A 22311-nucleotide genomic window follows, 5' to 3' on the forward strand; every position below is an offset into this window, starting at 1 on the left:
TTGGGAGAAGAGGTAGCATATCTGTAGAGTAGTTAGTATACCCAGCTTTTACCCAGCTTAATATTTTCTGAATATTTACCGTTTTTAGACCGTTCAATCTATCGAATTTTCGGAATGTTTCAAGAAGGTATATCATTAACATTTTTAAACATTCTGGCACATCTTCACTTGTGTCAGTGTTACTTTTAATGTTTACATAATGTTAGTATTTGTCTAGCTGGGAACGTCATGTAAGAAACGTTCTAATAATGTTGTCATGCAAACCACAAACCATCACATTTCCAAAACATGCCTTCTTGAACATTATTTCTGTAAAATAACAGGCTAGCTGAGTAGGCTGTTGTGTTTTAATGCTGACCCACCTCTGTGTTGGCCTTGATCTTCACAGTAAGTCAGTTAAGATTTGTGAACAGTGTGGAAAAACCAACATAAAACCTACTGGTGCGAAAAAAGAGGACCTCAATTTAGTCCTCCTTTTTCTCACTGTAGGCGTTAAAGAAACCCAATGAGAAACAAGCTCAGCAGCATCATCCTGAGGATCACGAGAGAGAGAGAGAAAGAGAGAGAGAGAGAGGTAGAGTAAGAAAGAGGGATACAGTGAGAGAGAGAGGAATAGAGAGAAAGGGATAAAGTGAGAGAGAGAGGTGTGGATAAAGTGAGCGAGAGAGAGGGATAGAGAGAGAGAGAGGTGTGGATAAAGTGAGTGAGAGAGAGAGAGGGATAGAGAGAGAGGTGGGGGGCGACAGAAGCTGGCTGAATGACGTTTGAGGGGTACGTCGTCGTGCCCACTGATTCCGCGGGCGGTACTTGTGGGCGGGGCCTAGACGTGATGGTCTATATTGAGGGCTGAACCGGCCGGGGTTAAAATTTCTCTCATCAGCTGAGGCTCCGCGCGCTGGCTGTATCCCGCTCTCTCGCTCTCTGTGTCTCTCAGCACCTGTCTGTCTGTCTGACTGACTGACTGCCCGCCTGACCTGTCTGTCTTCTGCTCCGCTCCTGCAAACGTCCTCCAGGCGCCTTTCAAGGTGGGTAAAATTCCACCAACATTTGGCATCGTCCACCTCCTCTCTAGAGTCTAGAGTAGCCTAGATGTCATCCTCCATCTTCGGCGCACGCAGGGGCTCTGCGCGGTGTAGCCGGCGGGCGTGCTGCATGATACGGCGCGGTGACAATAGGCTGTGTTTGGTGTGAAGAGTAACCTCCTTTTTTCTGCAGGTTTTCTCCTTTTCTCTCCATCACTGCCACTGAATACGCTCAATCATTGAGTGCATTGGATTCTGTCTATACCCCCCAACCCCCACCGGCCATTTTGAATGGCCCAATTATGGGATTTCGCAGAGAGATTTAAAGGAAAATGGCTAAAATGATCAGAATCTGCCGTTAAATCTCGTATTTTGTAAGCACCGGGCTGTGGACACGTTTGGACATATCCAGGGCATGCTGAATGTGCGCGTATATTGGAGCGCAGTTCCTTCCTCTCCTCAGTGATGATCTCCCACCACACAAATCCCCCTCAAAACCCTCCTCCCCTCTCCCTCTCCCTCTCTCTATCTCTCTCTCTCTCTCACTCTCTCTCTCTCTCTCTCTCTCTCTCTCTCTCTCTCTCTCTCTCTCCAGTGTAGCTAGCTAGCTTTTTATCCATTGATCACTGTGGTAAAGGGGCTTTGTGCTTTCTAGCTAGGTTTTTTTCCCAGCGTAAAAAAATGTAAAATGTATACCCTGCATTTTTAATAAGCATTACTCATTTAATATCCCAGCTTTAATTACCGACATATGATCATCTCCAAAACGCCCTAAGCCTGCATGGGCGACCAGCTGCTGGTTTATGACTTAGTAGTGGGGGGCAGGCCGAATGCAGGTCATGCACGAGGAGAAGGAGGAGGAGGAGGATGATGGTGAAGAGGATGATGCTCAAAGAGCAGTACTTCATCATGCATGAAGCTCGCGACCTTGTGTGTCCATGTACAGTTGAATTATGTAAGGATTATGATGATTGGCCTGTTAGAGTAACTGCGCAGCTCCAAGGCTGTATAGGGGTCATTCAACAAATACCCATTTAAAAATGAGATTATGTGCAGCGGTAAGTTGGATTGCCTTCTAATTGTGTGTGCATGTGCGTGTATGAGCATGTGTGAGTGTGTGTATGTGAGTGAGAGTGTGTGTGTGTGTGTGTGTGTGTGTGTGTGTGTGTGAGTGAGAGTGTGTGAGTGTGTGGTGCAGGTTTATGTGTGTGAGATGTCCAAGCTTCAGTGCTTACATAAATATGTAGTGTATATACAGTAAGTCAGGTGCGTCCTCATGTTGGCTAAACTCTAAAAACTGTATATTTTACACAAAAAACGGTAAGGATTCATATGTCTTCATCATATAAAAATATATGAAGAAGAATGTGTTTTTCACTCTACGTATTTATGCGTATTTATGCAACCACACTTCTTCTAGCATTCAGCATGTGCTTAACATCTGCTTGAATACATAACGCATTATATAACAACCCATAGCCATGATCATTACCAACAGTAACACAGTGCTGACATACAGTGTTTGCATCACAAAATTCACAAACACACACACACACTGACTATAATATATACATTGCTGTTCAATGTGTTTATTTCACAGGTGTTTATTCTCATTAAGACAAAAAATGGTCACAGCTGTCATAATAGTGTTTAATACTAAATAAGGTCATGGAAAAAACCCACAAACATTTGTCCCCAGATAAGCGTGTTCTCATTTTCACAAAGCGGCAGTGTACCTTCTCAGGATGTTCCTGCATTAGCCCTCATTGAGGTGACACTCCAAGATTAATGGGCTCCTGGTGGAGGCAGGGTGCTGCAGTGATGGAGGGCAGGCACCAGGGTCGTGCTTGGCCAATTTTTATGGCTCTTGCTTAGTTTCTGTGCAGCCCAAAATACCGCAAAGTCATTTACCATCAGCACGTAATGACGAACAGGTATGATGCAGCACCTTTCCTTTAATAAAGGCTCGCAATAGAAACTTGCCTCTATTGATCAATCCTTTGTGGGAAAAAATGTAGATCAGCTGACCTATTATTAAATGGGTTATGAAGTACCATGAAAACGATACAAAACTAAATGTTCCTCACTTGTTTTTAAATAAAATAATTTGCTGCATAATGGAAACATTGCTCAAGTTGAAAACCCATATTAAGGACATTTACACAAATCAGTTTTAAGGGCACAGTAACAAAACAGCCTGTATAATTCCAGAGGATAAAGCAAGTTTGGAAACTGGACAAAAAATTGTTTTGATTGTTTTGGTCCATAAATCCACACAAATATTATAAGTGGATCTTAGAGCTTAAAATACACTTGAAGTTACAGGAGTGTGGAGTTCATGTCTGGAACCACAGACAGTTCTGTGGAGTTTAAGACAAAATACAAATAAAACTTAAAACATCCATGTAATGTTAAAGTTGTGCATCTTTATATAAAATCTCCTTTGAAATGTCTCTTTATTTCTAAGGGTGTTTTTACACTTGAAGGTCTGGACTGAAGTCTGAACCAAGGATTATGAGTTTGTTACGTTGTGTTGATGTCACAGAGTAATTTAATAAGCAGACTAAAGAACTTGTTCTGCTATGTTATGTCATCATCATTGCGTGGGATACATCTTTATTCTCGAATCAAGACTGACACTACCTGATTTAGTTGAACTAAATTTTGGTCTTTTGGTCAGCACCATGCTTCGCAGCACTATTCACACCTGCTTTTTTGATTCAGACCAAACAAGAGCTAGGGTGGTTTAAAAAGCAGATATTTTCCTATTCTGTATGCTTTTCTTTGCCACAAAATGTGTGAAAATCAGGATCGTGACTGGGGTGCAATTTGTTCCTGACCCAACATGTAAGCTCATGGCACTGTCATGAATGTGTCTGGACCAATTATGTCAAATAGTGTACAGTTCCTATATATATTTTTTTACCCTCAGTTTTTATGAAACCCACAGTGTGCCTTACACTCATATTACTTTCTTTTCTTATATGTTCATATGTTCTTGCTCTACAGTGAAAATGAAAATAAAACACTGTATTCACACAAAGAAACAAGCTCGGAATTTGAGTTTGCGAGAAAAACGGCTTGGACAGTACTAATGTTTTCAGTGCATGCTGGAATCTTATCCTATTGGGCAGTTCCTAAATCCCAGACTTTATTTTGGTCAGAGGGTTATGTTGGAGGTTTTTCATGCATAATCTGCTTTAATGATGCTTATATAAACATGGGATGAGACGACATTTATGATGCTGTGGTATTAGCTGAGCTCTATTTTTAAACACAAGTGCAGCAGAATGCAGTGTTGCTGAATGAGTGAGGGATAAAAAGAAAGACACAATCAAACAAGGTCAGACCATCTATCAGTACAGATACAAACAGACCAAATACATTTCTGTGGCTTAATCTGTAGGATTGAGTCTTTTTCAAATTAGCAGTCCCTTTAATTTTAGGTCATTAAGTAACACTAAGTAATATTTTGCACACTGTATCCTATTACCAGTCTTAATCATCTCTGAATTATAGAAGGATTTAAAGCCCAGATGGTGGTGAACTGTGAACTCTCCATGGGATCGCAGGCATGAGTGCCAGTATACAGCGTCATCGGATTTGAACCACGATTGACAAATACTGGAGTTATGTAAACATACAACAATTAACAAGAGGGAGAGCGAGGGAGGGGGAAAGAAAGGGAGAGGCAGACAGACCAAAAAATGTTTTCACTTTTCTACTTTTTTGTGTTATATGTTGAAATTAATGCATGCAATATGTTCTACATTGTGTAAACCTTCTACATATACACGTACACACACGCCACACACACACACACACACACACATAAAATAAAATTTGACATCTCAGAGCAAACTTTTGAGGTATGGTAAGACCTGAAACACCTCATTGCATGGTATTCTCAGTGCTATACCTTATACTGTCTGCAAAAACAGTAAATGTAAGACACTGCACACACTGCATTTGTATATTCAGATTTCATATTTATTTCAATTCTTACAAATAAAGCAACTTATGCTTGTTGCCCTAAAGTGTGGATGGTTGATATAGAATGCTTTGGTCCAGCAATCACCTAGATCACTTAGAAGGCAGCCTTGTGTTTTGCGTAAAATAAAATAATTGCATAGAAAAAGTTTTCTACATTCACAACTGCTTAAAGGCCCTAATGAGATCCAATTGTTGCGATGTGGACAGGCATCATGCTGCCAGATATCCTGCAATAATCCATTAGAGTGTGAAACCACAGCTCTGTAATCACCACAGTCCTTAGTGGAAATTAGGTAGGATCTGTAATGGCCTTATATTATTACATAATTGCACATTTATAAACATAGAGAACACCCATTTTGCTCCCCTTTAATCATATACTGTACATCACACACTCACACACGTCAAGGAATGAAGACAGGTGTTGTGTTGCATATATCACTTAAGAGTCTCTGTTGGCCATATAAATATTTCATGATAAGTAATTATTTATCATAAGACCGTAATTATTAATGTGTCATTCGCCAGTCCCTGCTTAAAAGCTCCTATGTTCCTTTAAAGAGTATTTTTCCATAACAGCAGCTGCATTTGATCCTATTAAGATAGTGGAGCCTTTATTCTCTTACTAATCTGATTATCTGAATTTGATAACTGGTGGCCTAAGATGTCCCAGTAATTTTTTCAGAGTGAAATGAATTTAAGGTTAATGACGGTCACAGACAGTGGACCAGGGGACAGCACATTAATTAGGCCAAAACAGGGGAAAGAGACAGGCACCCAGCGATTGATTCAGGTCAGAAGGATGATTTGACATCTAATCAGTCAAAACGTGCCATCCAGTACAAAGTCAAGGTCAGCACAAAGAGCTTCAATCACATGCGAGTCACATGTGCATCAGCAAATCAAACTGCGTAGACTGTCAGTGAATGAACCATGAATGAAAACTTTTGTTGCAGGTTCACAAATAAGCACCGTAATCCCTTTGTCTCTCGGCTACACCCAAATAAGCTGTCAGAGAACACCCCGATAGGCGATACTCCCATCACATGCTCGCAAATAAGTAGGCTAGCATAATCCCATTGTTTCTGTGCCGTGCTCAGATAAGCTGTCAGAGAACACATAGATGTGCGTTACTCACATTTCGACACTGTACTGATGGAAAAAAACAAGAGTGTTTTCCGACCAGCCTACCCTGGGGGGGGGGGGGGGGAGGGTGGGGGGCAGACAGTGTTTTCTCTGGGAATTGTCCATCGTTTTTCTCCCACTGTGCAGATATTTAGATCCAAAGTCTTTCAGTCAGTTCAATCCCTTCCACTCCTCTCTGCCCATGCATGCATGCCTGCACACATCTGCCTGCCCATCCGCTCTACCTTTCCCCGATACCATTCCTCTATATCTCGGCCCATTATCTTCCTAGGCCTGAAAAAATGTGTTTGTTTTCTGAAGGGAGCCGGGCCGGAGAGGCTGAGTGGGAATTAGAATGGGGATTAGGGGTTCTGGCAACAAGGGATGGAGATGTGAGAGAAAGGCAGGGAGAATTTGGTAATGGTTGCCAGTTGCCAATGGTCATGCAAGCCTGCTGCCAAACTGCACAGGGAGGTAAACATACTGCTGTTTTATGCTGCGTTTCATTTACCTCGAATGCCGGATCTGGAAATGATGTCAGAACCTAGTTGAAAATGTTCCATTTAAACATTACAACAATTTTACACAAGTTTGAAACATTTTTAAAAACAATTAGGAAATAACTCTGGCATTTTACCACAATTATTTTGACAGTCATTTAGCCTTGTTTTATTTGACAAATCCAAGTATTTTCCTTTTTACGTCCCTGGGTTAGAATTGTTAGGAATGCCACTTGCATTATGCAGTATTTTATGCATCCAAGCACATTGAAAACACACCCACAGATTGAAGTTAGACTGTGAAGTACTGCTGATTTTACTACTACTGTTGATGTTCAAGGCAGCCATCTTGGATCCTGAACTTGGGGTTGAAGCCTTAAAGCTTTGACGCACATCATCTCCATGACTCATCTTTTTGCTCTTTCAGCAATAACAATGAAGATCGAGAACAGCCTGCCTTGCCAACAGCTCCCTGAGGTGCATTCCCAGACTGGACTGCAATTCACTGTGGCCACTGAGGAGGACTTTGATGACATCATGGCCATGAGCCAGGATATCTATGGGGGCCTAGACTACCTTCCCACCCGCTATCAGTCTTGGTTGCAGGAGACCAACCGCACTGTCATCCTGGCTCGCAAGCAAGGCAAAGTGGTAAGATCGTCTACCAGTAGATAAATTCAAATTAGGGATGCACTGAAATTAAATGTTTTGGCCAAAGCTGATCGAAATGACACATTTGACTAAAGGCTTGTCTTTTTTTTAACATTTTTAATATCCTAGCTGACATACCAACAAAGCATGATGCATTTATTTCAGACGGCTATTCAATTGATGAATTATTTTAGCAGTGCTGTTGTAATCACACATTTAGTAATCATAAATTTACTTTCTAGTCACTCATTTAGCTAACATGGTAACTAAGAAGCTACCTCAGCAGTGCTATTGTAGTCATAAATTACTTCAGTTAAGCTGTTTAAAGTGATTTATTTAGCTAACTAACTAGGTTACTAACTAACTAGCTAATGTTACCTCAGTAGTGCTACTGTAATCATAAATTAAATTCCATTGAACTGTTCTAGTGATTTATTTAGCTAGCTAGGTAATTACTATCTAGCTACCTCAGTAATGCTCTTGTAATCATGAATTTACTTTAGTTAAGCTGTTCTAGTGATCTATTTAGCTGTCTAGTTAACTAGGTAATGTTAACTAACTAGCTACCATAGTACTGCTATTGTAATAATAAATTAAGTGATTTATTTAGCTTACCAACTAGGTAAGTAACTAACTAGCTAACGTTACCTCAGTAGTCCTATTGTAATCATAAATTAAATTCAGTTAAGCTGTTCTATTGATTTATTTAGCTAACTAGCTACCTCAGTATGACTATTTTAATCATAAATTTACTTCAGTTAAACTGTTCTAGTGACTAATTTCGCTAAATAGATAACTAACTAGGTACTTTAGCAGTGCTTATGTAATCATTAATTTACCTAATCAGATAAAGTTTACTCTTAAATGTACCACATCAGCGCTACTTACATGAAGCTAGCTAGCTAACTGGGAATTTACACTAAAAATGTACTCAGTCTTTTGGTAAACAAAGTTAGCTAGTTATCTAGCTAACCAGTTGGTTAGCTTAGTTAGCTCAGCTTACCTTGCTATCTTAGCTAGCCCTGTACAGCACGTTACTAACTCCTAGCTGGAAAACAGACAGTTGTGAAAACATAAAAACGTATTTATTTCATTAAATTATTTTTAATACAGTGAAAAAATAAACAAACCTGCCATTTCTCGGCTCTCTCTCACTCGCTGCTCTGTATAGAGGGTGAGGGGAGTGAGGACGAGCTGCTGCTGTTGTTTTAGAAAGTCCTAATTTTACAGGAAACTCAACAGTATGATTTAAAATAAATAATTCATTGTTTTGTATAAATTATTTTATTTTGCCACTTTCAGACAAATATTTTGGTTTTCCAAATACTTGGTGCATCCCTAATTAGAATGGTCACTTATGATAAACATTTAAATTTAAACCTTGCTATCCTTTAAATTGTTCTCTTGGTTAGACAAGCTTTTCTAAAGTATGTTGTTTCCATAACAGAAGAACGCTCAAATAAAAGGGAAAAAAACATTTCACAATAAAGGTTTCTACATATTCATTTAAAAACTTGGTTAAACACTTCGGTCATCCCTTTAAATGTATTTCCCAGATTGCACTTGAGTCAGTGTGCGTGATTGATGATGGGGAGACTATGCTGGTGGAGGGGCTTCGTGTGGCCCCTCAGGAGAGGGGAAAGGGTGTGGCAGGGGTGCTGCTCCGCTTCTGCTCTCAGCTTGTGAAATCCAAGTTCCCTGATGTTAAAGTGACTAGACTGACCAGAGATGACCAACTGGGCCCTAAGGACTTCCAGAAGTACAGGCTTATCACAAAGCAGGTAAAAACCTACTTCTATTTTGGGAAATTACTTTTCTCAAAATACACTGACATGCCAAAGGTCATGGGACAGGAACTAGTATCATGTCCTGTGACTTCTGCCATGTCCCATGAAAGGTAAAGAATACTGCACTGACATGTAGGATATGTTTGTGGGGTCTTCTGAATTGAATTCTGATGTGCTTTTTGCCCGAGTAGCTTGTCTGTTTGCCCAGACAATTTTAGCCAGACAGTGCCAGGCATGATCATTACCACCCACTGTGATGTTCTCTGTGAAATATATAATACCTTCTACGATAGATGTATTCCTGGTACACACATGACACTGTGGATCAAGTAATGGTAAATAGCAGAACCCTCTCTATTAGGCCTCACTTAAACATCAATAATTTAATCTTAAACCTCCCAACTATAGTTGTATAGGTGTGGGCATTCCAAAGCCATCCCCCGAGATAACACTTCATGATCCCTTGACTTTTGACATGTCAGTGTATATGGTGACTTTTAAGTGTCTTCATACCATTCTGTGCGAGTCCACTATATTAATTTCAATATCCCGTCAAAATGGCCATTAAAATTTCTTGAGTTTTTTTTTTTTTTAATGAAAATGCTCTTGCTTCTAAGAGTAAACTTTTAAGTCAAAATAAAGAATGGGCACCATTAATGTTGAACATTTATATATTAAATTTAGATGCTAAAGCTTCTGTGTAATGTCCTCAGACTGAGAAATAGATTACTTTTATAACTTAATGGCTGTTTTGACTAAAAATGAACTAAATCACTAACATATACATGGTACTGTATGTATATGGCCAATGCAAATCATTTAATTGTTTTTGACTGAAATAAATGTGGTGGGACAGGGTCACAGGAAGGTACTGTTGAGCTTATCGTCCTTACTTTGAACAATATACAGTACATTTTTGATACCCAAGTATATATGGGCCAGGAAACATTCTCTCATCCCATCACTTAACTCCTGTTTCAAGGCAATCCTCCTGGTTCGCTTCAGTGCAGAAGACCTTAAGCTACGTCTTGCTGATCTTGGGCTGAATGCAGAAAGTGCAGGGGACGGCCTGCCTCCTTCTAACATTCCAGTACGTTTGGAGCCCTTAGAGGTTAGTCAGCTCTTTTTGAGCAGTAGTTTGATGCAAGATGTCCTACCCAATGCCACCATTGTCCAGGACTGGCAGCCCTTCAAGCCTCTACCTAGCAACATGGCAATCCTCTTGAAGAAGGACATCGATTGGCTGGTGGACGACATCAGCTGCCCATCCATGGCCAGCCTCTGCACCTTCCCATTCCGTGTGCCCATCGGTGACGACTGGTACTACCTCAACATCGACATGTTTGGAAAAGACCTGGCCCTGGCTATCCAGCAGCTCCTGTACCACCTGAGGCGCCACACCAACGTCCTGAAAGGCCACGTGATGTGCCAGGTGTTCCTGGACCCACCACTGTGGAAGCCAATGATGGAGTTCTTCAAGGAAACCCTGAAAGTGGAGCTGGTGAAAGAATACACCGAGCAGTGCGTGGTGGAGCAGGATGTGTAGCAGCAGGAGGGATGATGCGTCGAAGAACGAGGATCTAAAGACACCCCTCTCCTCACACCCAGACGCCAAACTTCAGTAGAAACTGGAAGAGCTTTGACATCTCTCAGATGGTTTCCTTTCATATCTTGCCCCGAACAAAATGCTAAGCTTGTAGAGATAACAACAAGCTGAGGACAAAGATGTCCTTCTAGATTAATTGAAAATACTTGAAGTCTCACAGTTAGTTTAATAACAGCTCTCATAAGGAATCAATTGCAAAAAATGAAACAACAAACCGTTTTAAAAAAGGTTAAAACTTCATATGCAACACTTCATTTTAAGATACATAACTTATTTCAGTATGCAGTAAAGTGTGTGTGGATTTACACACGCTGAGTTGCGAATAAGACTGCACAATCTTTAAGGCACTTTATGATAATCGATAACGGAATATCTCACTATAGAGAGTGAGATGGTTGCTTTAGAGACTATTTTGTCTGAATGTTGCACTGTAGCTGCCAATGTTGAAGATAAAACAAAATGTATTTCAGCTCATTTTTACTCGCAGTATTCCCAGAAGAGATCTAGAAAACGTTGAAGATGTTGTGATTAAGTGAGTAGCATTTCCTGAAGTTAAAAGACAAAAACACACAGCTGTCATTTCCATTAGGTAACAAACACTCCCCAAACCTACAATATTTACTCACCTTTCCTGCAAAAATGCTTTGTAGTTCTTAAATTCTATACGCACAGTAGTTGATGTCAGACAGAGACATTTGCTCATAATTTTAGGTTACAGTCTTAAATGTTTGCTTTATTTTATGCACTTGACCTTATTTGCTAGTATTATTGTGTCATCACTATATATATATTTAATATATTTGACAGGAACGGCAATATGAAGAATATAATTTTATTAAAACAAATGCACTGTAGATGAAATGTGCAATTTAGAATGTACACTACATCATTTCTAATATAATTTGCTTGATTATTTGTGATATGATTAAGGGCAAATAATGAGACATAACCACTAACATCAATTTTAGTTGTAGGCTTTAGTTAGTAATAGGCGATTTGTTTCTGTATTTATCATGCAACTAACTGAAAGACTTTGAAAGATATGAAAAGAGGAAAAAAAGAATTCAGAAAGAGAAAAGGTAACTAAAAATGACAACTATTGGACACACTGTCAATGGACTTTACATCGTTAGCAATCCATTTGAGAGGATCCAGACAGCACCTAAACTGATATTTCTGAAGACCTATGAAGATCCACATGTGAGATATTGGACCTACAGGACCTCCAGTTTTGTAATGCACAAATGATTTTGGTACCCTGTAATGGTTAAAACATCAACTAGTGACTTCAAAAGTTCATTCCAAAATAACTGACCTCTTTGTCTTCAGACGACTCAGGGGATGAAACCATCTTATCAGGAATCAAAAATCAAACACTTCTTTTGGAACATCAAATCTCCTTATGGAAATAAAAACGGAGATGACAGCCGCATTCGTGTCGAACTCGGCAAAGGAAGATTTTGATTCAGCAAAGGATCCTATTTCTTCATCCTGAAACTAAAACCTGAAGAACATTGATCTGCCTTTCCAATATTTGGAACCTCAACAGATATATAGAGCAGAGATGGAGGAAAATGAGGACAGTCACGATTTCGTTAGCCCAAATTCTAAACAGTTTAGCCTCCTTCTGGAAGAGCTTGACGAAAGCAACTGCGAATGAACACAGCGTTGAGTCTTTATAAATAGCACGGGATGTACGACAGAACTGAGCCCTTCACTGACCCTGCTGCAGAGAGATGAAGAAAAGCAGCACAAATGAAGAAAGAAGGTTGACCATCACCACAGGAAGAAAGTCCTCTACCCCAAGGAGATGCTGCTCCTCTATTTCCTTTTAAAGAGGCACAATCTGTGCAAGGAATCCAGGAAATCCCAGCTCCTGCATACCAGCCTATTCTACTACTTCTATTAAATTGATCATTTGATTACCAAATTTTGACCCTTGAAGGAATGAAGGGGTTGTGAGTTAAGGACAACCCATTATAGTATCCGTACTGGCCATTCTGCCTTTTCAAATGTGTCTGTTTGTGTTTCCACTAAATCTGATGTGATGAGAATGAATGATGGTTATATATAAATATTTAATGTAAATATCAAATGTGAAGTTGAGCGTTTCTACTGAGTGTATTTTTCAAGTATATTTTGGTCAGTGGTAATGTTGGTTGTAATTGTACAATTTGGAGTATTTACTCTGAAAGTTTATTTTCCATTTTTTTATTTTTTCTGTCCTTTTTTATTTTCTTTTCAATTGACATTTATAGTAAACGACAAAATGGCCAGAATGGGTTATTATACATGGCATATTAGTCCTTTAGGAGTGTCTAACAGAAAATCACACTATTCTTACAATGTGTCTATGATATTAAATGAAGTGAATTTCCAGTAAAATTCCACACTCCTTGGTAACTCCTCACAAAACCCAGTAGATAGATTTGTAATGATGTTGGGACTCTCTACAACCACTAAGGAACAGGAAATCCTCCTCTTCAGCTTCACTTGGACTGGCCGCACTATGTGGTTCTTGTAATGATGTCTAATATACTGTACATGTCCTTAATGAATTGAGGGCACCTGGCCCATCCTGCTCTGTTTCTTGTACCTGAAACCTTGTCGGATTTTGAGCTCCTGTTTTTTTTACTATGCTAATAGAGAAGAAAGATGACCCAGGAAGAGCCTGTTTTAATATTAAAGGCCATTTAAAATTGGAGATCAAAATGAACTGATAACGAACAAAGCTACTGTCCATGCAATTTGATCTTTTTATTAAGCAGCAACTTTAAAAAATTAAAAATAATCTGTACTCAATAAATTTGAAAATGGATGGGGGCTCAAAATCTTAAGTAAACAACATACCATATCTGCACAGCACATTTGCCTGTGTTAAATCAACAATATCAGTGTTAAATTCACACTGGGAGTTTTCAGTTTTAACAATCACAGTGGAAATTTTACACGAACGGTATTGATGAAACACTAGCTAATTTGCTGTGTGGAAATCTGTAAAATTTTAAGTTAAAGGCATTTTAGGTATTTTAAAATGTTTTAAGTTACTACTGAAAATCAAAATATGTTCTGCTGTTTTTTTAAAGAGAGATTTGGCACTGGCTGTACTCCGTTATATTATATTGTCTTTAAGAAATGATTGGCTGTATAAAGAATGTAAACTTGTTACTGTATGTAAGTTGGGTGCTTTAAGAGAGGAAATCAGTTGCAATACTACTTCTTACTACAAAACGGTAAAGTGAGTTTCCTTTTATTATGCAAAATTGGAAAAGGGTAAAATTTCTCACAACACTAATTGACTTTATTGACTTCACATTATTAACTTACATTACCTCTCAAAAGCACACAACGTTGTGATCAATTTGAGTACATATTTCCTACGTTCTTGTGTGTCTGACCCAAATCATGGAAGGTCCATTTTACTGTAAAACCACTTTATAAAGAAAGAAGAGAAGCACATACTCAGTTAAGTGAAGGCATTACTGCTGTAATATTAGTAATCACACTGAACGTAACCTCACTGAGCTGAAGTGTGTGGTTTTCTTTTTATATATATGGTATACTGGCATGGTAAACATGGTGACAACATGTCAGTATCTCATACACTGTACTGTATATGATAACATGATTCAATGGCCAACACTAAGATGGTTTCTTGAAATGTGAATATTTGTCTGTGAATTTTTAAGCTGTCATTGTTTGATCATTGTTTGATGAATATATTTCCTTTTCCTTTCTTTTCTTCTTTTTCCTTTTTTTAATTAGTTCCTGACCTCCCTTGTGACCTCAGTTCATCCCTTCTGAGCATTCCTAAAACAGAAATAGCGAGTGACCTCTCCATGCTCCGCCCACAAATGCCTTCTTTCGTAGCAACTGTTGTGAAGTTGGGGAAGATTTTCATTAAGCTGGAAAATCCTGTTCAACTTACCAAGAAAACATCATTTTTAGGTTACCAGTTGCAAACAGTTACCAATCTAGTACCTCCTAAGGCGTAAATTAAGATAGAATAAAATTTTACTGCAGGAAATACATGGGCTACACTACACAACGATTTGCCTAAAGTTTCCATTGTGCATTTTGTCTCCTCAAGAACCTCCATTTAAAAAAAAAAAAAAAACGAAAATCTCTTCCACATGATTTGGTGAAATATTTACACATTTTAATTTAAAATAGAAAATGTGCTGGAATCTGGATGCAGGAGCTTGCATTCCGTAAAAGTGATGCATTTTAATAAGCCAAAATCACTGAAAAACTCTACTACTAATTACAGTCCCACCTACTGAAAATGAATTGAATAAATATTACATTTATGGTCAGTTCTTTTTAGAAGTAACCTAACCAATAGGAGACTCTGCTTTACCATTCATAAGAAACAATGAAGAAAATCTTCCTGATTGGATCATTTTTGTTGGGGTCATAATATAATGATATCATGTCCTACTATAGAAAAATATGAGCATATATACATGCAAAGTATTGTATTGTATAAATCTGTCCTTTTGTATAAATCAAAAATGATTAGGTCATCTTTCATCTTTACCTTTTAATCAAGGTAACAAAAAAAGCTGAATAATTTTTGCTAACATCCTGTAAAGCTTGCTGTTGCTATGAATGAACACATTTTGGGGTGGAGCATTTTTAGGTCAGTGGCCTGGAATAGCAGTGCAGTTCTGCCCGTAGGTGAGAAAGCATGTGTCCACCAGATATTAGGGATATATGACAGATATGTTGCTGCACGAGCAAGTGAGAAGGGACCCCGTTGCTCACGAAAAAGGCTTTAGGTTGCAGACTGAGCTGAAAGACAAGGCCAGGGTAATACGATGGGCAGGTGGTAAGGGTAGGATGGAAGAGATCAGGTTACAAAAGGACGAACAGTGTGCAGTTAACATAGCACATGCAAGTCACTGTTCAGGACATAATCCAAATTGGACGAGCAAAGGATCTTTTAAGAATGCCTGACCTTGGTTCGTGGCTAATTTTGAGCCATGCTGTTTTGTTAGTAAATACAGAGGCTTATAAACGTAACTCCATTTAATATGTTGTAACTTATTTTCCGTATTTGAAGCTCTGAATTAGACTGACTATATTAGATAGACTGTGCTCTTGTGACAGAGCAGTGGAATTGTCCCAGACGTTCACGTTTATAGAACACAGACACAAAGCCTTTTATCTGAAGGCTTAGAATGTCCGGCCTTGCATCTCAGACCGAATGAAACAGGATCTAGTGAGTGCTCTGTGGTGTCGTCTTGCAGAAACAGAGCTCATTCAGATTGGAGTTCCCTCACCTTCCACCCAAACCTAAGTCTAGCGAGTCCCTCTGGAAGTTTGGATGGAAAGAGTGAGGAAGGGAGGTCAAAAGAGTGACTGGAGAGTCAGCCCTGTTCTGATAATGTGGCCCCCATTGGCTCTGTACTACAGTTGACCTACATTACTGAATCCATCCCTTCGATCGATTTTGGGGATCTGTTTCTATAATCTGTTGATTCCTTTGCCTTGAAATGTGATAAAAGGTCACTTTACGCCAGTGTGTGAAGGACTTGAGCAGGAAACTTTGGTCCCTTTAACTTATAAAGCTCCTCCCATACAATATGACTGGGCTGCTGTCTCTCCTTTTTGTTTTCTTTAAAGAATTGGTGTAAAAACGCCATGTGATGACACCATGCAAATGCTATTTTACTAACTACAAGAAAAACACTGACTTATGTTATTTCATCTACTGATCTTTCTGTACTGTATTTTGAAAAATATTCTGCAAGTGGATGCCAGTGCATGTGTTTTAGGTTACGCTCTGTGAATGACCATAATTTCTGATTGGACTAGCATGCATCCTTCATGTATATATATATATATATATATATATATATATATATATATATATATATATATATATATATATATATATATATACATATATATATGTATAAATAAATTCTATATTATGCTTCTACTGTAAATACACAGCTAATCAGCTTCTCTTGAAAGTCGGGATACATGCACTGTTGCATCCTAAGCACTAGAAACTATCTGAGTACTACTTGTCACAATGTCACTTTTTGTACCAGTCATGGTCATTTAGTGGTCTAGATAACTGTTCCTCAGGTAGTTCCTCTGGAGACATTGATCTTTTTTTAGTTCTTAGGTGTACACCTTGAATCTAAGGACAGTTTATATCAGGTACATTTCCACCACTGCAGTGGCTTGTCCAAACTTTTATTAGATCATACCAAAGACTTCAGTTTTAGACTTAAGTCAAAGGTTTAACTTGGACCCCATGTGGCCCTGTCACTAATCTGCTCTGTTTTAGAGCAATCAGGATACACGCCCTCGTAGAAATTCAATCTTATTAGCTGTAAGGAAACAACGGCAATAACTGATGTGCCTGATAAAGATTTTTGTGATCTACCTGAACCATAGAGAGTTTTTTCACGGACATGGTCATTAACATTACAATGTCAGCCTTTTTTTGACATCTTTGCTATTTGCTCTTTGCATTAGGGTCCAACTAAATGACCATGGTCTGAATGAACCTGAATTTGTACATGTCCTAGATGATTGGATTTGGGGGTGAGAAACACACAAACTCCGGTCAGTACAGTCGGAACAGCGGCTCCCTCTGTAACATAGGAGTTTGAGTGTCTGTGTAGCGCATTCCCTTGATGCAGCAGTAACTGTGGAGTTTTCAGTTTTTAGTATTTTGTACACTGAGTACTGAGTACTGTAAAGCTAACTTCTGTAAGATTTAAAAGATTGAAAAAGATAATAATATTAATATATTACTAGATTGATTAAAAAACTCAAAGCATTATTGTTCATCAAGGGGGTGTATATACAGTGCTAATGCCATTCAGAGGCATTATGATATATATTTTTTAAAATATACTTTTCTGTAACCCAACAAGACTGCTTATTCTTAAGCAGTGCTTTCGAATGAAATGAAGAGTATTTTGTTATTTTTATTTGTTACTTTTTTTCAAAATCTGTGAGAGATGCAAAGGTATTTTAAATACAGTATGTTTTTTAAAAAACCTTTCAATCCCTGAGAGATCTTTGGGATGTGTATGTTGTGTGCGTGAGGAGGGGGGTAAGGGGTTGGCATTAAGCATGTGGCTAGGTTTACACAATCTTTCAACTTCCATTTAAATACTTTATGATCAGTTTTATTGTCATAGAGATTTGTTCTTATCTAAAATATGACCAAACAATTAAAGCGACCATTAGTGTAGTAGCACTGTGGGGAGATAACATTAGGTTTATTTAGCCTTTATTTTAAGGAAGCATATGCTCATATAAAATAGTATAAATACATGTTTTCACAGAGAGAATATTGTTGGTGTGAACCTAGCCATATACATTTTTTGGAAGCTGTGAAATTCTATACTTATAATTGTTTCAAATGGTAGAAACAACAGTAACATTTTTCTTCTTTTTTGTGTTATATTAATATTGTGTAGTGCTGTAATTGTTTGCATCTGGACATACCTCTCTTTCTTTATATACTTAATTCGTAGCTTAACTAGGTGCATTTGCAATTGTAATGAACAATATTAACCATTCTTATATATAAGTACAAGCAAGTGTAACTCAGTTAAGGAATGAGGAACAGCAGCGCAGATAAGCTTTGTAAATTGTAGACTACTGTGTTTTGGGGTAAGTGAAACACTTTCATCTCTGACTGAGGCCCTGTGTTGCTAATGTTTAGGAAACACAAAGGACAAAGGTACAGGACAAAAACCATAGTGCTTCAGAATGATGGACTCTTAATTCCTTTTTTTTTTAGAAATTCTTTGTTAATATTTTATTTTAAATCCCTCTGTTTTAAGTTTATTTCTATGAGGTGTTAAAAAGAGGGTACAAAAGGAAGTTGCATGCTGGAATGTTAAGCTCCTCTTTATATAAATGTTTGCCATTTGTTTACACTTCTTTTTTACATGTCTATTCCAAGAGCCACAATGATTTGTATAAAATGTGTTTTATAAATTGACCACAGCTAAACAAATGGCCATTGAAACCCCCCACTATTCTGCATGTCAGGACAAATTGTGAACTTTTGATATAGTGCACGAGTTTGTTTACTGCGTGCACTGTATTCAAAAGTGTGGCATTTTTGGTTTTCCTCTTTGTTTTAATCACACGGTTTATGAGTGAAAGCTCTTCTGGAATCAGTATCATCTCCATACTCTACATAGATATTCAGCTCGTTTTCTGAAAGCAAAGGAGGTGTATTTTACTGTAAAAATGGATGATTGTTACTGTTGCAATTGTAAGTAGTATTTTTTTATTTTTTGCTACTTTTCCATTACTTTTCCATGAACAAACTGAATCAGATTTTCATTGTTGTGCACCATTAGAAAGGCACATATATACTAAAGTTAAAGGATGTTATGTAATCAAGCTAAACAATTGATCAAAGCACAAATCATGCTAAAGTTCAAGGGTGTCAAATTTCGACATTTCCACTTTCAGAACTCTAAAATCAATTCAGAGTCATCAGTGAAAGTTTGACGTAATATGAAGAGAAAGTATGCAACTTGTATTTGACAGAGGAACGCTTCGACACGTGTCCTGTATTAGATGGCACGTGGTATTAACAGTGCACTCCTGATAGTCATCTAGAAAACGGTTTGCGTTTCTCTCGACTGATGTTTTTTTTACGATGGCAGGAGTCATGTTTAAAGTCAACAATCCCGAAAAGGTTTTTATTACAGTATTGAACAAGCAGTAAAGGGGGTGCAGTTCCCCGGTGAGTAGGTACAGTCTGGGTATCGAGTACAATGGGTGACTGATGTCATATGGTGCCATTCCAGGCTACCAAAACACGGTTGCTGTAACTATTTTTGTTTTACTTTGTGTTAGTAACAAATAGTGTTTGTAAATGCTGCTTGTGCTGTGTCACAAGGTTGTTACGAGCATATTAGGCAAGAACCCTCATTCTACATATTTAGAGAACTGCGTAATGAAAAACTGAGACAATAACATGCTATGTTGAGGCTTATTAATTCTACAGCCACAATCAGGGATTTTTCAGAACGAAAAAGTGGTCACTGAATTCTGTACTGAAAAAGAGATTTTAAAGCATATTGCTTTTATGAAATTTACACATAATATCACAACATATGATGGTTATACTCTATAGTACTTTGGCTCATATCTGAGAAGACTGCAAAATGATGCATCTTTAAGAATCATCTTTAAAAATAAGACCAAAATGATTCATAATTCCATCTACCAATCCCTGATTGTGGCATTAAGACTGGGGTTTTGCTTGTTTTCCATCATGTCTGTAGTACTCATCTTTGTAAATGTAGCATCTACAGAGGCTATTGAATGACTGTGTAAGACAACCAGTGGCAGATAGCTGCCATTATACTGGATGAATGGCTTTGTACAGAGCTGGAGCATTTAATGCTGCTTGCTGGAATTGCAGTGTGGCACACTGACGAACAACACAAACTGTTTCCATATAGCATATAGCATGGCAATGTTAACCGTAGTCTGTGCTGATAGTGAACCGTTTTAAGTAGGTTTTCTTTTAAATGGCCATGAAACTAATCTTAGTGGTAGAGATTTTTTTGTGTGTACTTATAATTTGTGAATTGTATTGCGCCAGCTAACAATAAACAAAGAAAATAAGAAAAAAAATGAACGAAAAAAAAGAAAAAGAAAAGTCAAGAAAAACACCCTCCCAAAAAAACATTACTCAAACATGAAAAGGCATACTCCTCATTGAACACACATTCATGTATTTGAACAGTAAGGGAGTAAGTCAGTTTACTAGAGTGGTCTTTTTATTACTGCGTCAGTACTGTTTTCTTTTTTATTCTGGGTTTTTCATCTACACTATTAAATAAAGGGGCTTAAGGTTATTCTTTAAGCAGTGCCATAAAATAACCACTTTTTTCATGAAGAACCATGTTTATCTCAAAGATATGTTAATGTGAAGACGTCAGATCCGACGTCTGATCGGACTTGAGTCACTGTCATAAATACGGTACGTCTTAAATAGGATACGTATCCTATTCGTGTGAATGGTCAGATTAGATTTCATGAGTTGGCCTGTATGCATGTATTTAGTGCTGTCGTCATCAGCCAGCACCAGTGTTGTGCAGAATCCTGAATCCGACTCCACTTGTGCGTGTGTGCACAAGCAGTATGGACACAACAGATTCCACTCACAAAATAAATAGTGTGAGTGTATTCTGTTGTGAGTATACTGCTGCATAATGCAGGTGTGGGTGAAGGCGAGTCAGAATTCAGAACAACACCTTCAGGAGGGCAAACAACAGGCAGTGTTTCAGGGACAGTTTAGTTAACATTACCGATAGATACAGGTCATTACATTAATGAGTGTGAACCGCCAAGATCTGATCTGAGCAACAAAACGGAATTGATTATGTGATTAGGTTTTTAATGTAAATGTACCTTAAGGTAGGGCTGCACGATATTGGAAAAATATGACATTGCGATATTTGGTTATTTAGTGATGTATAGTGCAAAATAAATAAAATACAGAAATGTTGACCAGATTTCTCTAGAAGTCGACGATCCAACATTCCATGATTATTAATAATGCATTTTGGGTATCAAAATTTGGAGTAAAATAAATTAAATGATAAAAGGGCACATATAATATGTGTCTGTAAATTTGTCAGGGAAAACAATGTGGATTTCTCTTTTGTCTCAAGCAACAAAAAAGCTAAGAAATTTTTATTTGTGCGTGCTTACATTGCGATGCAGTGCTGAAACAATACATTATGCAGCCCTAGCCTAACTTTACTGCAAGGTATCTCCAGTTCTCTATTAGATCTCTATTATAAACATGGTTATTTATGGAATTAAAAGCAGTTCTTCAGTGGCATTGCTGAAAGAACCCTCTGAATCACATATATATTTTTTAAAGAGTAGAAAGATTTAGAAACACTTGACATCCCTTGAGGTTTCATTTGAGTGGTGTGTAAGAAGTGTATATGATACACACATCAGACAGAGCACTGATTCTGGTGTTGTAAGGGATGGAAATAAGGGATACATGTGATATTGAGTGTTTCCTGATGAGTATTAGCCTAGCAGTGTTTTTTTCATTTGGGATGAGCGCATTGATCACTACTTACATGTTTATTGGCATTTCACAAACACAGTGGAGTGAAACCATATCAGTGGTCTTTGCCAGTGGGCAATGCTGGTTCCTAGAAGTAGAAATTTCCACAACACCACCCCTCGGAAAATACAATACTGACGAGACACTACAGGCTAGACAAAAACATGGTACACATTTACTGTAATTCAATGAGATGCAAAAAAGCAGATATAGAATGCATGTTCTCAACAGAGTAGTGCTGTCCATAACACTTAAAGAGTTTAATCAGATGATGAACAAAGAAACATATATATATATATATATATATATATATATATATATATATGAAAGGAACATCATACCTTCATGTGTTGGAAACCACAGTCATACAACCCCAAATTAGAAAAGGTTGGAACAGTGTGGAAAATACAAAACATAAATATATAAAACACAGTGTCTATTATATTGATTGTTATTTCATTGCAGACACTATGAACCCAAGATTTATTATGCTTTGGTTGAAAAAAGGTTTGTCCAACTAATCCCTTTGCCC

General features: G+C 38.0%; 1 protein-coding gene across 1 annotated transcript; it reads left to right on the plus strand.

Moving 5' to 3' along the window:
* The first annotated feature begins 794 nt into the window (after positions 1-794).
* On the plus strand, positions 795-20394 carry nat16 (N-acetyltransferase 16). The gene is made up of 4 exons (XM_007248122.4): positions 795-1025; positions 7068-7291; positions 8848-9072; positions 10061-20394. The coding sequence occupies exons 2-4, from the start codon at positions 7076-7078 to the stop codon at positions 10622-10624; spliced, it is 1005 nt and encodes a 334-aa protein (XP_007248184.2). The 5' UTR covers positions 795-1025; positions 7068-7075; the 3' UTR covers positions 10625-20394.
* Positions 20395-22311: the final 1917 nt, after the last annotated feature.

The sequence above is a fragment of the Astyanax mexicanus genome, chromosome 8 (genome assembly GCF_023375975.1).
Source record: "Astyanax mexicanus isolate ESR-SI-001 chromosome 8, AstMex3_surface, whole genome shotgun sequence".
NCBI classification, from domain to species: Eukaryota; Metazoa; Chordata; class Actinopteri; order Characiformes; family Acestrorhamphidae; genus Astyanax; species Astyanax mexicanus.

Excerpts from the sequence above, each read along its gene's own strand:
- nat16 (XM_007248122.4), top strand. The coding sequence starts at position 7,076 with ATGAAGATCGAGAACAGCCTGCCTTGCCAACAGCTCCCTGAGGTGCAT. Across the intron at positions 7,292-8,847 it reads CTCGCAAGCAAGGCAAAGTG|ATTGCACTTGAGTCAGTGTG; the intron begins GTAAGATCGTCT and ends TGTATTTCCCAG. Across the intron at positions 9,073-10,060 it reads ACAGGCTTATCACAAAGCAG|GCAATCCTCCTGGTTCGCTT; the intron begins GTAAAAACCTAC and ends TCCTGTTTCAAG.